Source organism: Grus americana, chromosome 11 (assembly GCF_028858705.1).
Source record: "Grus americana isolate bGruAme1 chromosome 11, bGruAme1.mat, whole genome shotgun sequence".
NCBI classification, from domain to species: domain Eukaryota; kingdom Metazoa; phylum Chordata; class Aves; order Gruiformes; family Gruidae; genus Grus; species Grus americana.
Window position 1 is genome coordinate 12,190,979 of NC_072862.1, and position 22,930 is coordinate 12,213,908.

The following is a 22,930-nucleotide window of genomic DNA, read 5'->3' on the forward strand; positions in this document are numbered from 1 at the left end:
AACAACTGCCTGGAAGAGACTCCTGAAACCTGAAATCCCTGGTGTGTCCAGGCTTCAGCCAGATGACTCCTGTTGAGTGAGTGCTGGCTGTACTCAAGCCAGCGTAGGGACTGGCAGTCGCTGCTTCCAGAAGCGACTATGATTGAGAGATCTGGCTGCTGCAGATGCTTTAAAACCACTGGGGCGTTACTCTTGATGCTCAAGATCCTGGGCGGTTCACTTAGGAAGAAGTTATTGCCATTGCCATTAGGAAGATACTAAAATTACATATGGAAGCTCCTTGTTTTCTATAAAGCCTCAAGAAAGCTCTTTCCTCTCTCGACTCCTCCTTTCTCACACAGCTTACTTTGCCTTTAAGTTTCTGAAGGTAATTTTTCTGCACTTCTCACCGATTGCACCTCTTGGACCATCACAGTGTCCCCAGCCATACCCAGGCACAGGGGTGGGCACAGCGGGCCCGCGGCTTTGTGGCTCCCTCCTCCCCAGAGATGACGACAGCTCAGGCTCTGTTTTTCACTGTAGGCTTTCTTATTCCAATTTAGTCAACTTGAGTCAAGGATCAGCCAGGGAAACGCTAATCAAGTGATGGAAAAGGGTGACAGCTATAGGATTAGCTTACAATAAATCATGCAGAGAGGCAAAGAAAGAATCCAGCTGCTTCAAGCAACCTGCCAAATGCCACAGCATCGGCTCTGGGGATCAGAGCAGGACCAGAGCCAACGGCAGCTAGCCTGGACATTGTCCCGTTCAATGGTTCCACCTAAACCCACATGTCCTCTTGGTGGCAGGAGGCTCTGGTCACCTAGTACCAGCCTGAGGTAGCTACCAGGAAGGTTTAATAGAAGGATCACAAGCATTTGAGGTGGGGGGATGTATTTCACTGGGGCAACGTGCCTAGCTCTCCGCTGTCACAAGGATTGTGATTAGGATCTTTATAAGAAACAGAAAATTAACAGTATCCAGCAAGAATATGGCCTCTCTGAGCAAATAAAATATCTGTGCATAAGTACCATGCAACCTTCTGTTTTCATATGGTTAATTCCTCCTACAAGCCAAGCTAGAAGCTTTCCAAGAGCAATTTCTCTTCCCCATTACGCCTGTCGCTCTCCTGGCCCTGGCTGGCTGCTTGCATGTATAATGTAAGCCTGAACTGCCAGCATTTCCATTCCTTGTCAATAAACTCCTCCTTTCCAGTCTGCTGCTCGACAGGAATTGCAGCAGAAGGGCTTGCACTGGCAGCGCCGAGGCAGAGATCCCTGCTGGGATGCAGGGGGGCTGATTTTCAACTGGCAAGGCTGCACCAGAGACGCAGCTCTCCCCTGCACACTGCGGTGGTGTCTGCACCCCAGCAGGCTCCCATCGCCGGGGCAGGCTCAGGCAAGCCACGGCTGCAGAAAGCTCTTGGGCTCAGACGGCCGCATGGACCTACCAAGCCAAGAGCCCATCTGCACCAGCCTGCTGCCTTCTGCTCAGCTGCTGAGGCCGCGGCAGGCCAGGGTGCTGGGGGATCGGGCTGGACTTGCTCAAAACCTGCCTGCAGTCAGGTCTGGTTTGGGCAGATGCTGTTTGTGCCCTCTGCACATAGGCTGCCTACACAGATAAGAAAAAATGAAGTCTCCCTAACATCGCATGGCTCAACGACTTGCCTGCTGAATACGTTTCAACCCATCTTGTCAGCTCCGCGCATCTGGAATTGATGAAACCCCAACAACTAGATCTTGGAACAAATGCAAACCCTTCCCAAGACACCACCTTGCACACAGCTGCTCCCTTCCCGGCTTTGTTTCACAGCTCGCGCCCCTCCACTCTCAGCAGGGCAGCTGAGGGGCTGTGTCCTGCCCGTCTACGTGACAGCAGGTCATTAACCTGTGAGACTCACTGCCACAACACACAGAGCAAGAGGCTTTACAATGTGTTGAAGAGATGCATGAGCCTGCAGAGGAGAACAGGAGCTAATTACAGCCTGCTGGAGACTAGGGACAACCATCTCCAGCACATAACTTCTCATTGCATAGCTCCTTGTGCCTACTTCTGCTGTAGTTAGCAGTGGGCATTGCCTGAGGCCACCAGAGAGCCCTGTCTTCCCAGCCAGCATGTTTAACAGAGGATACAAACATCTCCAGTGTCACTGCAGCACTGAGGTGCAACAGATCCAGCATCACTGGTAGCAACTTGTCTGAGGGGTTGTTGGATTTATCTCCCTGATGCTGGTTAAGCCCTGAGAACGCCTCTTAGCAGCAGGTGCTCTGAAGGCATCTCTTTCCTTTTTACAGGGCATGAAGAAGGTCTAATGGAGACCTCAGGAGGAAGGGAACCGGGAATCTTGCATCTACACCCATCCAGCAGCAGCCGTTCATGGGCATCTGAAGCAAAACTCCACCAGCACCATCAGTCTAGTTTCAGTCTCACAGTGCCTGTGTCTGCTGATCCTGCCAAGCTAAAGGAAATCAGTCTGATACTGCCAGGAGTAAACTTGGAAAAGACCCAGCTGTGAATGTGCTACCCCTGCACCCTCGCTAAAAGGAACGGCCTGGCTCTGCAGACGTGCGCAGGACTGAACTTGCCGCCTTCCTGTGCCATGAAGAAACACGACCGTGTGGAGACGCTCCCCGCGGCCAGGGGAGGGGGAGCAGAGCCGCACGCTTGCAGGGCATCGCAATAAGAATGGGGATGGGGAATTGCTGAGGAGCTTCTGACCTCCAATTAGTTTGTGCTAATTTCCCAGGTCCCTGCCTTGAAGGAAGCTCTGCGGAACAGAGGAGCCAGCCCCAGAGACACCCACACCGGGCTCCAAACAAACATCACCTTTGAACCTCATGTCAACACTACCCATCTTCCTGCAAGGTCAGTAACGCACGGCACAGAGCAGTGAGGCAACATCTGGCCGGAGAGCAGGCTTGGGTCACGTTTCACATTAGCTGTGAGGCTGCAAATCCTCAGGGACAGCAGCTCCTGGAGAGACCATTCCAGGGGATGGCTCAAACCTGCTGCTGCTGTTCCCTCCCCAGAAGGGCTGGGAGAGCAGCCAGGAGAAGGAGGGCTATTAATCAAGTGGCATTTACAAAGAGAAGAATAATCTGCGAGCACTGTTGTGACTAGAAGCCAGGACTCGTGGCCTCAGCATCCCTCCATACCACAGAGGTGACGTGGGATGGGAAGGGACCCATGAGTCACGACATGCCCTGTGCACTGCCGTGCAGGTCCAAAACGTTCGCTGGCACATCTCCTCCACACACACGCGCCATGGGTAGAGCTGCCAGCGCCTGTCCAGGCTAGATTGATCTGCCACTTCAGCCACTGCAGAGACAAGGACACCTTCAGAAGAGACCTTCTGGGTAGAAATTAGAAGATCTCTTCTGGATAATGCTCTGGGGGAGTCTATGAAAATTAAGTCCATTATGAAAAAGCTGGGTCTCACCAGCATCGGGTGCTTCTTCAGGACAGCAGGCCTCAGCACCTGTGCTCAGCCACAGTTTGTTTACATGGCCACGTAACAGACTCACCCAAGCACGACACCGGGGCAGTGTGGTTTGCAGCGTCTCCCAGCTGCAGAAACAGCTTCGCAATGTGACACACCACCACACGGGTTTGGTGACGGTGATCAAGCAGACCAGCACCGCTGGGAACACTGGATGCATTTGTCTTCCATTGCCCCAATGCATCAGGGAGGATCATTGATAAGGTGGAGGGAAAGCAGGACATGCTGACAGGGGGCAAACAGGGCTTGAGGGAGCTGGTCCATGTGGCTGGGAATGGCTGGTGCTCGGAGATCCCAGCTGTAAAGCTCATGCAGCTGCACAGGGAAGGACTGGAGACTGCACGGGGCAGTGTGTGCAAGTGGGACAGCAAAAGTAGGCAGACACTGAATCCACGTGCACTCACACCCTCAAAACCAGGTCCTCAACCATTTTTAATACCAAATGGTGATTTTCATCTCAGCATAGGCTGCCAAAGGATGTGGGTTTTGCGGCCAGGCTCTCCTGCATGGGTAGGTGGTGATGAGCCACCTCGGCTGCGGATGTAGCTGCTGAACCCAAGGGTGACAGAGCTGCTGCAGTACTAACAAATGGGGACAAAAACTGCTTTGTTCTCCCAGGAAAGACCAACTCCCAGCTCTTCCTAGCCAAATTCCCATCAGTCTGCCTGCCCATAAATGTACGACTGTTTTATCTAATCAAAGCTCATTCAAATATTAAGAGTTATGAGGGACTATGAGGAAAACAGGAGCAGCCAGGCCAACCAGCCTGTTCCTCTGCCAGGCTGCAGGAATTCCCCACTGGCTGGCTCAAGGCTGGATGCCTCCATGCCCTAAAGCTAAACCTGCTCAGTGCCATCCCAGCAAGCTTAAGGGAATGGATTTCTGCAAGCTGAACAGATTTTTAATTCCTTCTCCAAGGCAAGGAAGATCTGGTCTATCTAGAAACAAAATTGAGGCTTCTGCAGATCTTTGCCTCTGAGCCTTCAAAAGGTGGGAGCTGCAAAGCGTTACAAGGCAGGGATCTTCAGAAAGCACATTCACCTCAGCCACCCCAGTAAGAGCTGCTGCAAAGGGCCCGGGAAAAATTAAACCTGCTTGACAGCGTTCAAAAGAAATGTTGGGGGAGAGCTCAGCTTGCCTCACACTAACCTGTCCACCAGAAAGCCAGCGTAAAGATGTCCCCACATCCACATGTCCTGCCAGGCTGGGTGGGTCAGCAGGATAGCACCAGCTTCAAGATGGATCTCCAGTGGTGCAGCTGGGATCCAGATCCCACTTTTCATACCGAAAGGCCATTTTGTAGGCAGCTGCCCAAGGCAAGTGACAGCAATGCCTGGGCTTACGCTGAGCTATGTTTGCCAACTGCAGGGGAGCGTGTGTGCAGCGTGTTTGGTTTTGCAATCACTGTCCTGTCTGCAGGGCTCAAGACCGTAGGTCAATCAACACCCCTTGAAAGCACGCTTCAGGACAGTACTGTACTCTGCCAGATCCAGCCCAGCAAGAGGGGAGCAGAAATTTGGGGGCTGTTAAATGGTGGGGTGGCAGTCAAGGATATTAGCTGCTGCAGGTTTGTCTGGTTACTAGGTCTCCTTGGCTTGCTTGGCTCCATGCAGAGGGGAACACGCACTGGTGGCTGCTGAAACCAGCTGTGGTGCCTCCTGCAAAGTCTGCAGACATCCCAGTGCCTGACTGGTGCCGCTGCAGCCCCTGTTTGCTGACCAGCCAGCACGCCGCATCTCCTGACAGCACGAGGCTTGCGGTGCAGTTGGCACCAGGGAATGTTGGGCATCAATTCTGCGCAGGACCTCAGTCGCACAGAGCCACTTTTCACACCGTGTCCTTTCGCTCGCCTTCCCTTCCCCATTCTCATGCACGCTGCGCACTCCCTCACAGCATCACACTTTCCTTCCAACACAATAAATGAAGCATCAGCTTTGCTCCCTGGCTCATTAAAACTATAAGAGAAACAAAATCAAACCACACGTCCCAGTGCTACCTCCTGTGCTGGGCAATCTCCTGTGAAGGACATGCAGAAAGAGGAGTTTGAGCAGTGGCCACCCAGCTCCTGGGGGTACAGAGCAACTCACTCTTCCCACCTTTGCTCACGTAGGGCTTTGACTTAGACTGAGACTTTGGCTTCCCAAGGGAAGCCAGGGGCAATTGGGAAATGGAGAACAGAGCAAGTCCAGGCTGCAAAGGAGACATTTGGGGGTTGAACCCTATTTATCAGAGCTCTACAACTGATTTTACTGGATAATTTACTGGAATTACATGGGGTACAAACCTGCAACAGAGCAAAAACTGGGCTGTGTACAGTAAACCATGACAGCCAGCAGTGAAGGATCCTGGCATCTGGAGATGAGCATCAGGGAAGGGGGACATCCGCATAGGGCAGCGGCGCAGGTAGGTACTGCATTTAGCAATAACTCCTACCATCCAGCCCTGCTGAAATGATTTTACTGCCAAGGGGACAGTTGTATTTGAAGAAGGGAAAAATTAAAAGATCCACGCGAAACAGTAGGGAAATCGCAGAGGGCTTGTAGTTGAATATAGGCCTGTCCCAAAGCTGCAGATCCAGACAGGAGACAGAGACGGGGTGTCCCGGTTTACAGCAGCGCGAACTCCGCAGGTGCACGTATACGTACGGGAGAGAGGAGACTGAACAGCAGAGGCTGGGAATATGGGGTTCAACCCTCCACTGACACCAGTCACTCCCCTCCACCTACGAATAATTTTACTGAGGGGAAAAAAATACCCCCAACCTTTAGGGGAGCTCCATTTGTCTCTGTTCTCAGCATCAGTGCAAAGGACCCAGGCACGGCGATTTCACCCCAGTCCTTCCAGGCCACCGGAGCTAGTGAGATGTTCCCTCCCTCTCAGATCGCTAATAGTCTTTAACTGCCTTTTAACGAGGAAGGTTTTGGGCATTTTCCCAGCTGTGCCTCAAAGCCTGGACGTGAAACGTCCCCCCCTTGGCCCCACAGAGGTATCTGGGGAGTTAAGCGCTTCTTTGGGTACTCAGCTCTGAGGGGGAGTAAGGCGAGTTAAGCACCTAATGCCATTGCAGTGTCTTGGCTTCTGACAGCGAGTCCTGGGAAGACAGCTGTGTTTGCACTGGGATTAGGGTGGAGGGTTTGTCATGCTCTCCATTCAGATGCTTGTGGGAAGCAAGGACCAAGAAAGAAAATCCAGCACTTAATAAACCCCAGCACCCCCAGGAGTGCCCCGGCCACTGCATGAGTGCGCATCTCCCAGCCTCAGACCTGTCTGATGATCACCAGAAGGTCCTTCCTGCACCAACACACAGGCAAAGGTCCTGCTGCTCCCAGAAGATGTTTTTGTGGAGTCCTCTTTGCAGGATAAATAGGAGTGCTGGGTTTTGAGGAGTGGGAACAAAGCAGAAAATTCAGGTGCAACGTGCTGCCAGAGAGCAACAGCCAGGCTGGGATGCCAGAGGGATGCGGGGCCAGTAAAGGCTGGATCCACCTGGCAGAGCCACCGAGACGGGAATCTCTCCTGCAGGCACAGAGTTAACTCCCAGCACGCTAAGCCCCCTCCTTCCCCCTCCCAAACCTCTCACACGCATCAGAGATTCTCAGGAAACTGTAGAAAGCCACGAAGGACTAGAGAAAGCATTCCTCATGAAAAGCCTGGCCCTCCGGAGCAGATGGGCGTCATTACTGCCCTGCTCTCAGCACTGGACCAGGCAGATTTTTCCACCACGACAGGTCATGGCTACAGTATTTCACATCTGCTTCAAACACGGGAGATCTGATGGCTTTCCAGCCTGTGCTGCCCAACGCCTCGGCTGGCAAACGTCGCTGTACTTTGAGCACTGCACTTGTGCGCTGGCTCCTCAAAGGGCAACGGCTGCATCCTGGGCTTCACAGTGCTGAGACCGGGAATCCGAGCCAGGCAAAACTGCCCCATGACAAAAGCAAGCAAAACAAACCAGAAAAAGCAACACCATCTCAGAGGGCCTCTTAGATTTCACATCCCTGCCCGCACTTGCAGCGTTAGCCAGGACGAAGGCAGCGTAGCCCTCGTTATCTGGAAGGCTGAGGACATGTGTCAGCCAGCTGCAAACATGACCCAGTCTCAGAAAGCCTTCGCTGGCCAAACTGTGCTCACGTCCCAAGGCAGCGCCTGAATTTCAGGCTGAAAATACATTTAAACAATGGGGAGGAACTGAGGTCTAAAATAGGCTCTTTCCTGTTCTGAAAAAAAATTTCTGGTTTGTAAAGATCTGCTAATATCATAGAATCATAGAATCGTTTTGGCTGGAAAAGACCTTTAAGATCATCAAGGCCAACTGTTAACCTAACACTGCCAATTCCACCACTAAACCATGTCCTCAAGCACCACATCTACGGGTCTTTTAAACACCTCCAGGGATGGTGACTCCACCACTTCCCTGGGCAGCCTGCTCCAATGATTGACAACCCTTTCTAAGTGTGTAAGTAGGTCTGTTCAGGCTAGGTGTAGGTGCATTTGTAGGTTCAGGGACTAGTGCTCCATGGGACCTCAGTCAAATCACTTAGAAACTCTGTAATCTCTATCAGTCTATAATGATTTGTGTCCCCCCCCCGAAGAGAAAAATCTTTAAGCACAAGGTCAGGGCTTACTGACAGTTCACAACAGTAACCACTGATTTTGGATGCATAGCCTAGAAAACGTGAAAGGCCAGATTTGCAAAGATCAGAAGCAAGAGCTTCTCCAGGACCTGCCGGTGCTGAGAGATGCTGGGCTGTGCAACAGAAACCATCCCAAAACTGGCAGGGAGTGGTGGCAATGGGTATCTCCCATATCCACTTTGGCACATCAGAGGGCTGCTAACCACACCAAAATGATGAGGCACAGTTTCTGCTTGTGACACGTGCTACATGCCGGTAGTGTGGCTTCTGGCATTGCTGCCCATGTTCCTGTAACACCCCATTCCTCCTCTCTTGGGCTGGTGAAGTGGTTCTTCCACTCCGGGAGAAGCTGGAGGAGGCTTTGTTCTATCAGTGCCCAGAGGAGCTCCAACTGGTTGACGCAGGAGCAGATAAGGATGGAGAGAGGGACCTTGCTGCTTTCCTGCCCGCAAACCTTTCTGGAGGGGTATCACAACCTTGGTGCTACTATGATCCTTGTTCTGGTATCTCTTGTGAAAGAGTCAGATCAAAGGCTGACTATGTCTAACCCACAAAACCCCACGGAAGTCCAACGACTCATGCTGATAGCAGGTCATGAAAGAACATGGGGAGGGCAGAAGCCGGCGTTAAACAAGTGCTGCTAGAAAGAAGCAACAGCTGGATGCTGCAGTCAGACAGAACCGGGGCAGAAATAAAGCAACATTTTGAGATTGAGGGTTTTTCCTTCCTTCTTATTGGAGAAGGTGATTCAGTGCTGGAACAAACCAGAAACAACAGGAAGTGGAGCACTCCCCATCCCACTGGCTGCCTCGTGCAAGGTCTGCTCTTGTCCCCCACAGTCACCTCCAGCACGCGCAAGTCACTGGACTTGATACAGGAAGGACAGGGCAAGAACGGAATAGCCCGCCCCTTACGCAAGGGTCTCTTGGGATCAGACTGAATGACCTCAGCCTCCCTCCTTGCCTCAGACTCCCAAAGGTGCCTCTTCCTCCAAACACTGCTGGGATTGTCCCCTGGACTGCAAGGGGACTTCTTCTCAAATAACACTGGTCAGAGGAGATGGAAGCTTCGAGAGGGGGAAGGTTATGTAAAATGCTTCGTATAGCACCCAGTCGCCTCTCATTAGGAAATATGTTCTTTTGGGATGGAGGAGCTGCTTATTAACAGCTAAGGAGACTGCAAGTTCATGCACACATCCCTCTGGCCCCTCACTAGCAGCCTGAAAACTGCCAGCTCTCTGGATGTCATCACCATTTGCCTACTCACAGTTTCCCCAAAAAACCTACGATTGGGATGGCCCCACAGCAGTTTTAATTAAGGTCAGCAGAAACCATGGACACAGATGAACGCAGGGCCGTACCACCTGCCCCTCACCTCCCTCTGCCTCCTTCAGATATTCTCCGTTCTCTCTACCCCACATCTGTACTAGTCATCCTCAGCTCCCCCACTGTTGCTAAAATCAGTGTGGTTCCCCTGAGAACAGCAGTGACCAAATCTTTGATGTAGACAAGGATCGGCAGCCTCCAGCATTTACCGCTGTGCCAGTCGAGACACGCTACCATTGGAGTTAGATGAAACAACTGTCTGAGAGCCCCACTGCTTATTCCCACCTCCTCTATGCAGAAAATGTACGGTGTGCAGAAGTCAGCATAGCCACCACTAACGATGCGCCATCCCTGGAGGAAACAGCAGAGGAAGATCAACTCAGAAGATGGATGACAATCACGCCAAGGCCAGGCAGGACCTCCTGGATGGCTGGGGGTTCACACCAGCACAGCCAAGTCCCCCGATGGACCACATCACTCCCAACACCAAGCTGAGATCGCAAGAGGTTTTCCTGGGAGCTGACTGTACCTGCCTACATCACCAGTCCAGATGCAGGAGGGCCTGGAGATGCTTAAAGGTGACTGCTCCAGCCAAACCCCGTAGCTACCCACTGTGGCAGTCTTTGTAAACTCCACCTGCCAGTCTGCTCAGCATCACTTTAACACCTTCCTGCGATGCAGATATTGTGCCTCTGGCCGTGTGTCTGTGAGCCTGGAGACAGCTGAAGGCCAACAGGACAGACAGTCATCACCGTCCCGAAGTGAGCAGGGGACAGTGCACGTGCTGCAGCTGCACCCCACCGCCAGGGACAAGGACCGCAGCCCCCATGGTCACCCACTGGTACAGCCAGAGGCAAGGAAAGCCAACATCAAACAACTGGGGATATGAAGCCAGCGCACGCTCAAGCACACAAACCCACACGTGGATGCTCCTCCTGGGGAGCACTGAGACTTGTCTCACCTCTCCTGAGCGCCAGCGAGGTGGGAAAAAAACACACCCGAGCCCATTTCTCCCTCCAGGAGGTACAACGGGGGATTCTGCCACCGACTTCAGTACAAACACATTCAGCCCAGCACCAAAATAACCAACTCAGCGGCATTTAGGAGCCGAGTTATTTCAGCACACGCTGGTGTGTGGGTGTTCCTAGGGCAGAACAAGAAAGCCTTATTTCAGCACAGCCATGGAGTTCAGTGCAAACCGCTCCAGCCCACAACTGCCCGGGGGGAGTGAAAAGTGGGAAATGCAAACGGAGGAGTTAAGTCCTGCTCCCCGAGATGAGTGAGACCTGAGCACTCGCAAACTTAAAGGTTTATGGTTATATCATCTTTCTTCTCAGGCTGTATTCCTCGTCCTGGTCACAGGATGGTTCGATCTCTACGTGCCGTTAGCAAGGATTAATTCAGCACGTGACATGTAATGGGCTGTGGGTGGCCCAGGACAGACGACCTGTGGAATCCTGCTAAAGACAGAAAAAAGGATCTGACTGCTCCCGGGTAAAACTCATGGCACTGCTGCTTTTCCTAGCATTTTTCTTTATTATTATATAGAAACGAAATTACGCCAGACAACTAGAACTCAAAATAACCTCAAGGCAACCATCACTTTAAAGATGACATTTTTGTCTGCAAATTGTTTACCTATTATTGTAACTTGTAACTTCTAAAATTCAAGTAATTGGCCTCAGTTTGCTTTCCCTTGGGATAAAAAAAAACCAGCAGCAATTTTTAGCTTGTTTCTTTTCTGTATTTGGTAATGACCTTTTCTCTGCTAGTGTGTTTTTCACAGAACTAAAGAAGAGAGGAAAAACTGTAAACTGAAAAATAATAAGGGAAAGAAATGGCACAAAACTGAAGGCTGGACCCAGGGTGACAACTATTTGGCTAGAAAATAACCAGATTTTACAGAACATGAATATCACTTTAATTCACCTCTTTTGTGAACCTTTAAGGGGCAAATCTGCAGAGGGTGTTCACCACGCTCGCAAACGGGCTTCCACTGAGTGACAAACACCACTGGTTTCCACCAGGTCAGCATCCCTACCCCAGACCTGTCACCATCTACAGGACCTTTCAAAAATCACACTTGCTCCATATGAAGGCAACAGATCTGCAGCCTATTAAGGGTGTTGCATTTTCCAAAGCCTCAGCTGGCCAGCACCTCCCAAGGGAGCGTTCCAGACCCAAAATCCCCCAAACCCCTTGTGAGATGCCATCACCATTACCGTCACCTGGTTTGCTCTGACCTGACGGGAACTCTGAGTGAAACCGTGTTGAGATCATGAAGGGATTAAAGTCAAGTAAGCACAGAAAGTTCTGCTGACTCAGACACACAGAAGTCTCTTTTTGAAAACCAGAGTCCTGAAAAGAGCCACATTTTCCAGTCAAATACTAGAAAGCTAATCCAATGTAAAATGCAATCGTCTCTCTGTTAGGAGCCCTGGAGATTAAAGCCGATTCAATGCTGCACTTTTAACTGAACAGTCCCAATACTATAATAAGATGCATATATCGTTTCTTTAAAAAAAAGAGTTACTAAGTAATACAATACTGATTGCGGTCTTCTGGGATTACTGAATTCATTTGACAAACTTCACGTGCTCTTCTAGAAATAACAAATGCTTGCCGAAACCTAACTCCTCTTCAATCTTATTCAGCCAGCAAGTTAAGCCTTTTTGTATTTTTAGGAAAAAACACATTAAAGTGATGGAGCAGCCCCTATAAAAGGAAAATCGCATTTCATTTAGCCCACACTGATAAAATTCCACTAACGTTTCAGTCAAATCAGTCTTCTGAATTTTAAGATGTAACTTTAAAGGCCCCATTGATGGATCGCTGCTGTAATCAGAAAACATTAGTACATTGTTAAAACTACAGGAATTACCCAATAACATCTATTAGGAAAGAGGAGCTAATTTCCCCCAAAGAGCACAAAGCAGGCAGGGAAATAAATAACCTCTCCAGTACAAAACTGTTTATATTTTAGTTCTGTTATTGCTGAATTGTTTCCCAATGTGGAAGATATTTCTAAGAGCACACACTTACAGAAGTCCCTTGAGCAATTCAACCAGATTCCCCAGGAATTTTAGTGGCCCTGGGTGTGAAACAGGCACTTGTGGAACAGCGCAGCTCCTCTGTCTGTCCTAACCCCAGCACCGCCTCAGAGCTGCACACAATTGCACGCCCTGCTTTCTCTGAACGCGGGGACGCGGAACGGGACAGCCACCCGAAAGAAGCTCGCTTTAAAATGAAACATGAATTTCACTGCAAAACACCAGCGCTGTGATGAGAAGTCGGTCACACGTTGCAAGCAAACACAACAGCGAAGTTCAATGGTCTCCGCCGAGAAACGTACAACCTCCGGGCGAGTTCACCGGCTGACCCGAACTTAAACTCCCCCGTGGATCGGCCCCTCCGGACCAGACCGGCTCTCACCGACAATCGAAGTGATTTTAGGAGCCGGCGAGGGGCTGACCGCGGTGCCCGGCACCCCGACCCGCTCCGTGGCGCGGCACGCCCGCACCCAGCCCCCCGCAATCCGTCCCACGGACCGGCCGGGCCCGCCGGGGGGTCCCGCCGAGAGCGCAGGCACCCCGAGCCGGGGCACGGAGCCGGGGGGAGCGGCGGACCCACCTGGGTTGAGGCCGCTCTGGAAGTAGAAGACGACCAGCAGGAACGAGCCGAGGCAGGCGGCCAGCGCCAGCCGCGGCGCCCGACTCCTCCGCATCCTCCGCCGCGGCTCGGCGGCGCAGCGCAGCGCCCCGCGCCCACAGGGCCCGGCCGAGCGCCCGCCGGCCCCACGCCGCCCCGGGCGCCGCTCCGCGCCCCGCCCCGCGGCCGGGGCCGGGGCCGCCTCGCCTCGCCCGGGGCCGCCTCGCCTCGCCTCCCCGGCAGGAAGTGACACCGGAGCGGCTCAGCCGCGGGAAGGGGAACTTGGTCCCCCGAGTGCCCCGCAGCGCCGGGGCTGGCGCTCGGCGCCCGGCGGCCGCGTCGCGGCTCGCCCCATCCAGCCCCGGCGAGCGGCGGTGGCAGCAGGAGGGGGAGCGGCGGCGGGGCCGGGCCGGCGCGGTGCTGGCGGGGTTTCCTCGCCCGGTGCCGTGTCCGCTCCCTGCCGGCGCTCGGAGCACGCGCTTCCCTTCCAAACTCCCGTGACGGCTTTAAAACTCCTCGCAGGGGAAGAGTTACTGATGTGCTGGCGGGGCTCGCAAGTTTCCTGATGACTTTTCTCAGAACGCTCAGTCCTTTGTAAGCGTCACAAAGTTTTGTGGCCTTAAAATATATTTTTTTTTCCGCTAACCCCCTGGCCCTGCAGACTTTAACTGAAAGCAATAATGCTTCTGACTAATTTTAACTCACGCAATAAAGTTATCTAGGAGGAGGACATAATTTCTACTCATCCCTGCGTGTTTTTGGAAAGCAAGAGCACAAAGCTCTCTTACCATGTCCTCTAACCTCCAGGCTCTGTACTTGCAGGCAAATAAAGCTCTGAGCTTCTGTTGCCCCAGTTTTGAAATAGCAGTAATGCTGTTGACCCACCTCTGTAAAACACTCAAGATCTACTCAAAGGCTGCTTGCTAAATTAGAAAGTCAGGCTGAGAGCTGGATTCCGACTGACAACAGTCAATCACTGCTTCTCTCTTCATCCCTGATACACTTAGCTTTAAGGAAAAAAGCACAGTTCAGGAAGGAGCCACTGAGAATGACAAAGCAAGCCTGGGTGTGTGCACATGCTGGCCTTCATTCTGCCATCATTTAGGGCACAATAAACCAGGAGAAGGAATTCATTGCAGAGAAGGAAGCTGGAGTGCCTTGCAAGCCAAGCTGAGTTATCACCATGGAATTACACAGCTCTTTAAAGTCCCTCTTGGATGGTCTAGAGAGGGACAATAGAAATGAGACCAGAGCTGAGACCCTAATATACTTACACCTCCTTGCAAGGTCACACCAGTGTCTGCAGTAACCAGTTGGAAAGATAACCTCCGCTCCTGAGCCCGGTGCCTGTCAGATGTGTGGAACGGGGACTTTAACCCCTGCCACCAGGGAGAGACAGACACAGCTGCTGGCTGGGAATGGCTCTGCAGATGCGGGTTGCGCTTTGTTGTAAGTGGTGCAGCGATTTTGGCCTCCGTGGCGAGTGTGCAAAGAGCTGGGATCTGCCTTACACACAAAGACGGGCTGAGAGACCCTAGGGGCAAAGGGACTGGCTGAGTCCAGGTGGCGAGGAGGGACTGGTGTGTGTGAATACATTTTGGTCTCTGCTTACAGGCATTACCCTTGTGAGGGGGACACACTACAAAGTGCGACCTCCCTTTGGTTTTGTTTCTGAAGAGGCTTTCAGCAACCTCAGAGGGGAATAAAGACATAACAGTTTTGTCAGCATTAGAGTGGTTCTCTGGGTGTCCACTACAGCAAAAGGGAAGTCTGGTGGTGCTGTCCTTGGACCTCTCAAGGGAACAGAGTGAGGTTCAGAGACTGAGGACATATCCAGCCCGGGCAGTGGGAGCCCCCTTCCAGTAGCTTTTCAGGAGCTGGAAGGTGCACTCAGACAGTAGGTGAGTTTTTCACTATTTGCATCTCCCAGTACTGAAACACCGGAACGTATGGACCAAGTCCTCAGAGGAGCTAAGGAAAATAATCATCCCTTTAGCCCAAATTCCCTGGGTTCAGCAGAAGAAATAAAAGCAGTGCCAAGTGACCAAACTTCACCCATAGTTGGGCATTCCTTTAAAAGAAAATACAATTAAACATCCCAGTTGAAACTCAGACACTGACCTGTTGAGTCCTGCTGACTGCTGTCTGTATTTCATACCCAGAGGGCAGGGCCAGGGCCATCTGTGATCACATCAGATATGCAAGGCTGGTCTTCCAACAGTCCGAGGTGAACGTGCTGTTCAGATCTGCAGGGCTAGATGAGGCAAGGGGAAGCATGCCATGAAGATTTTATAGGAATTCTACTTGGACTCAGCTGCAAGTATGATCGGCTCCAATTCTAAAACACCCTTTAGAGGAGGAAGAGGTACATTATGGCAAGACCTGTTGGGTGGCAATGACAGCAGCTGCTGGGAGGTCAGGGCTTTGTTGTTGCCTACTTCTGTGTGTCTGAGAAAACTCCCTGGTCCCACATGCTGATGGCACAAGAGTACCATCCCCCTTCCCCTGCAGCTCCGCCATACAGAAAAGAAAAAAACCCCAGCCCGTAAGGTAGACAACAGTGACTGGTGCTTACCTGAGAAGAGAGGTGTAGACGGGCAGAGGATTAAGCTTAAGCTCTTAGACTCCCAAATTATTATCCCAAGCCTATTTCTAAGGGAATCATCAGATTCATTCTGCATTGGAGAAGCCCCCTCTCTTCCTCCTCAAGCCCCACTGGTGACTGGAGAATAACTGAGGCATGAAGCGCACATGAAAATACAACTACTCAGCAGCACATATGAAATGAGCGTGGCAGTTGTCCGTGGGCGAGTACTGAGCCTAGCTTTCTTAATCTGCCGCTTTGCCAGGTTAATTGGAAGAATTGAGAAATGAGTATTTTCTAGAGATTGGCAACGGTTCCTTCCCTGCCAGGCTGTGAACTCCCCGTGGAAGGGCCATCCTGCTCCCTGTCTGCACAGTGCCTCACACCGTGGGGTTCAGACCATGGCTGGAGCTATTTATGACTGTAAAGGCAATATTGATAACCAAGAATAATGGTCAAAAGGCACTAATAACACGATGTGGAGATAAATTATTTGTTACTGCCAAGGCCTGGAACTGCCTCTGACTTGTAGGTGAAGAGGGAGTGCTTTTTGCCTGCAGAAAGATGCTGTGCCTTTGGTGCAGCGCATACTTGATTCCCTCCTGGCTCATTAGCAATGCTCGTTACTGTCTTCTCAGCAGGTTTCTCACAAATGCCTCACTGTTTCCCAGGACCTTGGTGCCACTGAGAGAGATTAACTCCAAGCTTTGGTCTGATGACCACGTTGAATGGAAATTAACCATCAGCTAGTTTCAGCTGGAAACTGAGGAATCTGTTAACTCCTCAACAAGTCTTGTTTTTTCAGCTACTGTGAAAAGGAGCCTTTCTAGGCATATTTTGCTTCTGCACCCAGTTATTTAATTCTGGAGCCTGAATGCCACGGGAATAGTTTACCCTGGCCTCATGCTGGTGAGACCTCCATCTGCTGGTGGCCAGGCACCAGTGCACACTGTGTTTGCTGCCAGAGCCCCCAGATTTCACCAACCTAGCAAAGGCTTGGGCAGATATGTAAGGAATTACACTGATGCAGTACTGGCTTTCTTCAGAAACCAACATCTGGGGAGCTACTTACAGAAATGACTGTGGGTAACCTCCTCTCTGTTTTCTAAGCACTGCATTAGACATCACCCTGCTTCCAGGATGTCTATGAGCCCCAACGCGTCCTGATACTCAATGCTTTGTTTTAAATTTTATGGCATCACTGAAATGCGTCAGCTGAGAGGGACCTTGCAAAGCCCCAGCTCATCCCCTACTTGAGCAGATGTAGGTGCAGCTTATTCTGGAATTTTCCCAGAGATGGATACCTTGTAGGTGCAGCTTATTCTGGAATTTTCCCAGAGATGGATACCCTGTGATCTTGCCAAGCAATCCCTTCCAGCTCTACAAACCCTCTAAAGGTTTTCCTACCACCTTATCTGAACCATCCTTGTCATAAGTGGGACCCAATATATTTTGCCCTGAAAGACAAGCAGGGCACCTGGTTCTGTCACATTTTTGTATTAGCCGGGAAAGGTCAATCCTGGTAATATCACCAAGCTGGAACACTTGCTTTCTCAAGCAGTGCATGAATTTTCCACCATCTCCTGTAGTCCTTTTCACCTGCAGAATGTGGGTTTTCAAATATTATTTAATCAAAACACTAGTGTTCATGCCCACTTTGCACAGATTTACAACAGCCGTAGTTCAAAGCAGCAGAGAATCATGCTGGGGTGGACTTTTCACCATTAAGTGCTGGAGTAAATGTTTGCAGGCTCAGTATATAAGAGAAACAGGTTGGATAAAAGGTAGAATTTACATTAAATACCTCTGGAGAGGTAACTGGAGAATTAAAAGTACATATAATAAAAAAGGCACTTGGTGGATCTTTTAAATCTATGGCCAGCTTTTGTCACTTGTTCATAGAAAGTCGCACCGATGCCTTGAGAAATCTCCTTGGGCTCAGGGGGACAGGGCAGGCAGTAAGCAGCCGATCCCAAACACGCTCCACAACCTGGGGAGTCCCTCTCATTTGGTGAGTATGACAGCATACGTTGCCTAAAGTTAAGCAGGATCATATGCTTCGTAAGGAAAAGAGTACTATGGGTTAGGATAGTGCAAATAGCATCTGGTCCTGAGTAGTTAATATTGTAACCTGGCTAATTCCATAGCTTGCCGGCTGTTCTGTTCCCAAACAAAATGCTAATCACTTCCAAGAGATCCTTTTGTAATTATCTCCTGATCTCCTGGGAAATCTTGCTAGAGTCCAAGAAACTAAAAACTGGGCTCTCGCTTCTCATCATGAAATGGTGGCCTCTGTCAAAATAGATTTCAAGAAATCATTCATTTAACTTTCTTGCAGCCACAATTAAAAAAAAAAAAGGAAGAAAACAGCAGCAGCTGTTTTCTTTTAAAAGCACCAGTGGTGATGGGAACAAATGAAATTACAGGCTCTGAGGACTACTCTCTCCCTGCAATGCTTGCATCTACTGGAAATGCTGTTGGTACGATGGAAGCCCCCATCAACCATTTTATTTAGTGGTGGCAGCTAGGGACCATGTTTGCCTTTTGTACCAGGCATTTATATTTCATTAGTTTATATACTGTTACCAGCTGGGAGCTTGTTCTCTGCCGATGTCTGATTTAGAGGCTTGTATGAGGAAGGGATGTGGTTTACAGATACACACTGGAAAGCCAATTGCCCTTGATCTTAGCACAGTGTTGGGAACAGCAGTTACTTCCGACAGCAAGAGCAGCAAACCTGTCAAGCCTCCCACTAGAAGTGTGAGACTCCTGCGGTCGGCGTTTGCTTCGTGCTCTGCTGTTTCTTGCACATTCCCAGCAGAAAGCCGCAGCCTCTCTCCCTGCTGCCCAAAGCGCTGGCCGCAACTGGTCAGCTCTGTCTGCCGTCCCTGTAACAGCTACACGCGGGGTTATACAAAGAGGAAGGGATGCTGTAATGCTGCTGCACGGCTGAGGTGGGAGTTAGCTAATGACCCTTGTGCTCAACAGAACCCTGTAAAGCCCTGGAGCGAGCTACCGCTATAGTCCTGCCCATCATATGTCGGTGCATGGCGGACAACTCAATACATAGCTTCTCCTGCATTGCAAGGAAACACAATTCAGAGAGAGGTGATGGAGAGAGAAGTTATTCTGTTGTGTCACAGAGATCTCCTGCGAGCAAAGCTTTGCACAGAGCAGGGACTTGTATACTCGGTGCTCTTTCTTACAGTCTGGTGTTGGTGGCTGGGAAAGAGGAGTCTGAACATTTCAAGCACAAATAGGTCTTGCAAGAAAACCATGTGTTTCAAGTTTCCCTCTGGAGGTGGGAATTTCTCCTTCTCATTCCTTAAGATGTTGGTTCCTCCAAGGAAAAACTGTATCTGCAACATCATGAGGGCTCTGAAGGGAAGGGTAAAAACTCCTGAGGCAGGGCCCATAGGGTTTTACCTGGCTCACAAATACCTAACTCAGGGCAGGTACATTGCCAGACTTTTCATGGGACCCAAATTACCTTCTCTTGCAGGTTTCTTAGGATCGGTGGCCACTGAATATTCACTATTTAGTAAAAATAGCCTCTGTCTCATTCTTATTTTGTGATGCAAATCCCAACAAATAACATCGAATGCTATTGTGGGGAAAAAGAAATACAAATATTCCTATAGTTATATACCCAAATCCCTCAGGGCAGGATGGGCTCTCAAAGGCCCAAGCCTGTAATTTTTTGAACAGACAGAAAAGCCTGACTGCAGCCTACGCCCTGCTGCATCACCTCACAGTGTGGCACAGCAATCTTTAAGTCCCTGGGGAATTACGAGCACTGCTCTACTGTCCGAGTTTGGGATTAAAAACAAGTCACAGCCAGTCTTCTCCAAAGAAAACAGGCCCTTCTCATGATGGCCAGATCCATGCCAGGACTGGGACATCCTCTCTGGGGATGTAGAGCTTCCCCCGGTGGAAGTGGCTGGGCTCAGACTGGTGAGTAGAAATGCCACACGCATGCCAGCATGTTTTGACTGGGTAGTCTGGTGGCACTAGCACTGGAGAGCATCCATGTAAACAACAGCCAGGCAGCCTGCCTCTGGGAGCTGCTGGTAGCTTCTACGAAAGCAGAGCATCACACAAATCTCTTTGTTTTGAGTATCGTAGCATCGCAAACAAGATACCCGCGGTACCGAAGCCAAGTAACAGGCAGTGGAGGAGCTGCCAGCTTTTGTTACACTGATGAACATCTTCTAAAAAACAGTAAAGCTGCATGAACACGCCACCGAGCTCCCTTTCACTGCACTCATCAGTGTAACATCGCGATGCCTTCCAGCTGTGCACCAGAAGTGCCTAACATCTGTCCAAAGTTTGTTTCTAAACCCCTTCACAAAACAAACACTCACTGTACACACACTTTACTCTGTGGGGCGATGAGAAGAGCTGTTTTCATGCACGTGGACGCAGAGACACCTATTTTGCAGGAGCACAGTTTGCATTTGGAGTGGAGGATGGGAGAGGTTTGTGACAGCCCTCCTCTCCTGTGGGGGGTTCCTGCCTTGGTCCAGGAAGGCCTTTTCCCAGACAGAAATCCCTTGGATGAGGCAGGCAAAGGCTAAGGAAGGGAAGAGGTTTATTTGGTGTAGCAGCTAACTCTCAAATACTTTGCAATGCATGGAGACCCAGTGAGTTGAGTTTTATTACCTGCTCCCCTGAAGCTCTTCTAGAACAGGAGAAACTAGCCTGCATCTTGGTTTCCTACCATCTACAACTGCGGGGAACATGGTGGGGAGTCTGCATTACTGGGTAACACCAGTCCTCACAGTAATCTGTCGTGACCTTGCTAGGGTACTTGGGAGGCCAGTCCTTGATCTGTTAAGCCTCTGTCTGCATTCAGGTCCTATTGGACCTGCCCAGCAGTGGCAGGTGAGATGGGCACAAGACCTGCACCATGTGCAGACCTTGCTACCATAGTTACAGCTTGTCAGAACAAGAAATTCTCTCCTTGGAGCCCGGGCACAGTTTGCATTCAAAAGATTCCCAAAATGGGGAAGCAGGGGCTTGGAGATGCCATCAGGAGATCTCTCCATATTTCAGGGCAATTTCAGGACTTTGCTGTTCAAACCATTTGGCTGAAGCTGGTGATAACTAAGGGGGAGGGAGTGTTTGCCCACACAGGCACAGCGCCTTTGCTGATATATTTGCAAGCCCAGAACTGTTAGTTTGAAGCCTGTAATGAAAAGGCTAGATCTTTGGCTGCTGTAAGCATTTGCTCAGAGACTGTATTCATTTTTATCCCAGCCGAGGGACCGCATCCAGGAAGTCTATGCATACATTTGATAGAAAGAAATTTGTTAACAGTATGCTTTTATACCTTCACAAAAGGTATAAACCAGCTTATTCTAAGCTGGGCTTAATTTGCTTGGAAGTGTGTGACTCAATAGCACCAACAAGCCTGGTAACCTTGGAGCGGAGCAGGTAGCAAAGACTGCTCAGAAATTTCTGTGAAAAGTCCTGTTTCCTGGACTTCAGTCTATTTACGTTGACTTGTTCATGACCAGAACCCCAGGACCAAATGATCTGGTCCTGTGATCAGAAGTTGCAACCAACCAGCAGCCAAGATACAGCATGAGAGAGACTTCAACTAAACTCTAGTTTAAGTACCTCATCTGGAAAGTCCCTTTTCTTAGCATAGCAGCAATGAGCACAAGATTGTGATCTGGGGTGTTTCATTCTCCAACTCCCTAGGCCTCAGCAAAGGCAAATTTGTCCCTGAGCGTGGAGTGAGGGGGTGTACTGTGGCGAGAAGTGCTCGTGGCCCAAACGAAGCAGCTCCTCAGCCTGGTGGCATTGCGTGCTGGAGAGTGCTCTCTGCCCTGCAGCGTTCACTTTGCTGCTGTTGTGCACACATCCATCTAACGTGGCTCCAAATACAAAGGGAAGGAAAAAAATACCCCAGCCTATAAATAACAACATAAATTGCCATCAGTGGTCAGAGCAATGCTATAAAAGTCTCCTCAACCACAGAATGAGCATGCTGAGAAAGTTCCCTTTCTCCTTAAAACGTTGTGTTATAGGCAGGAACAGAGCTCCTGTATGTTCTTGTCCCCCTTGCATCAGGGAACCTTGGGCAAGTCTGTCTCTTCTCCCCTCAGCACCCCGTGTCCTGACAGCATAACCAGACCATCCAGAAATACTGACATTGCTGAGACTCCCTACAACAAAGCAGCCTGGCCCTGGAGGAAGAGGAGAATGAAAGATGACAACGAATGGAGCAATGTTTTCAAAGAAACCTGTGTGACTTAGGTACTGCCCTCACTGACCACATTTAGATGAGTCTTTAGGTTCCTAAATCCCTTTAGTACTGTTGAAGCATTCCCTCATGACTGAAACAGAGTTTCTTGTTTACTGAAGGGGTATGATTAAAATAATCATCATCATCTAAATACCATTTGTGAGGCTGTACCCTGCACGTACTGCCACAAAGTCAAACCCAGGTTAGTTACTGCAATTTTAAGCATAGAGAACTAATTGCATATGCCTAGACATGACAGGGCTGGTCAAATCCAACCTAAACAGCTTCTATTTCATGGAAATCCTGGCTGAAAAAGCATATAAATATTCTTTGTCCAGCCATCATCCATGACTCTCTGTGTTTTCACTATTCTAGGAAGCCTGAGATACTATTTTTATTTAGACTAAAAATAATAAAGGCTTTTCTCCAATCCTCTGGGTGCCCTAATTGAATTATGCCTGCATTAGTAAACCCCAGCACTGCTAAAATCAGACAGCCACCTACCCAGAATGTCTAGGAGGCATATCTAGGAGGCATGGTGTCTGCCTCCTCCAGAAACTCTATCCAGAGGTGTCTTTTGCAAGAAGTTTAGTCCTGGAAAGTTACCAAATCAGCTTAGTATGGAGTGGGGAAAGCACATTCCAAGTCTCTGAGCCACTGCAGAGAGAGCCCAGCTGGCTGGCTCCTTTCTTTTATACAGAAATCTTTCAAGCAAGAACTTTGGTCCAGTGTTTGCACAGTCCATCATAGACAGAAGGGGACACGGCATTGGATTTGTGACTGGAGCTCTTGTTAGTACCACAATTAATTCAGGAGAAACAGCCCAAGTAGCCCTGTAGACTGCCACCCAAACAACTTAGATCAAAGGTTTGCAGGTAATGCTTTAGCCTCTGCTTGCAGATATTAAGTATGGAGTGATGATTCATGAGTTTCTGCATCATGTGCTCCCAGAAACAAGCCTGTGAGTCCCAGTCTTAGTTTCCAAATGCTTTTAGAATCACTGAATCA

The 22,930-nt window shown here is 50.1% G+C and overlaps 1 protein-coding gene across 2 annotated transcripts in view; it reads right to left on the reverse strand.

The window, feature by feature from the left end:
- The window catches only part of CHST13 (carbohydrate sulfotransferase 13), a 64,365-nt gene that overhangs the window by 18,471 nt on the left and 22,964 nt on the right, over nucleotides 1-22,930 (reverse strand). Inside the window, exon 5 of one of the 2 annotated variants that reach the window (XM_054838629.1) lies at nucleotides 15,207-15,339. Coding sequence is in view for 1 of the 2 variants with exons in the window: in XM_054838628.1 (XP_054694603.1) it covers nucleotides 13,068-13,161 (94 nt within the window). In the remaining variant the exon portion in view is untranslated. Of the gene's footprint in view, nucleotides 1-13,067; nucleotides 13,307-15,206; nucleotides 15,340-22,930 lie in introns of those variants that run through there. The other variant, XM_054838628.1, reaches the window with a different exon arrangement.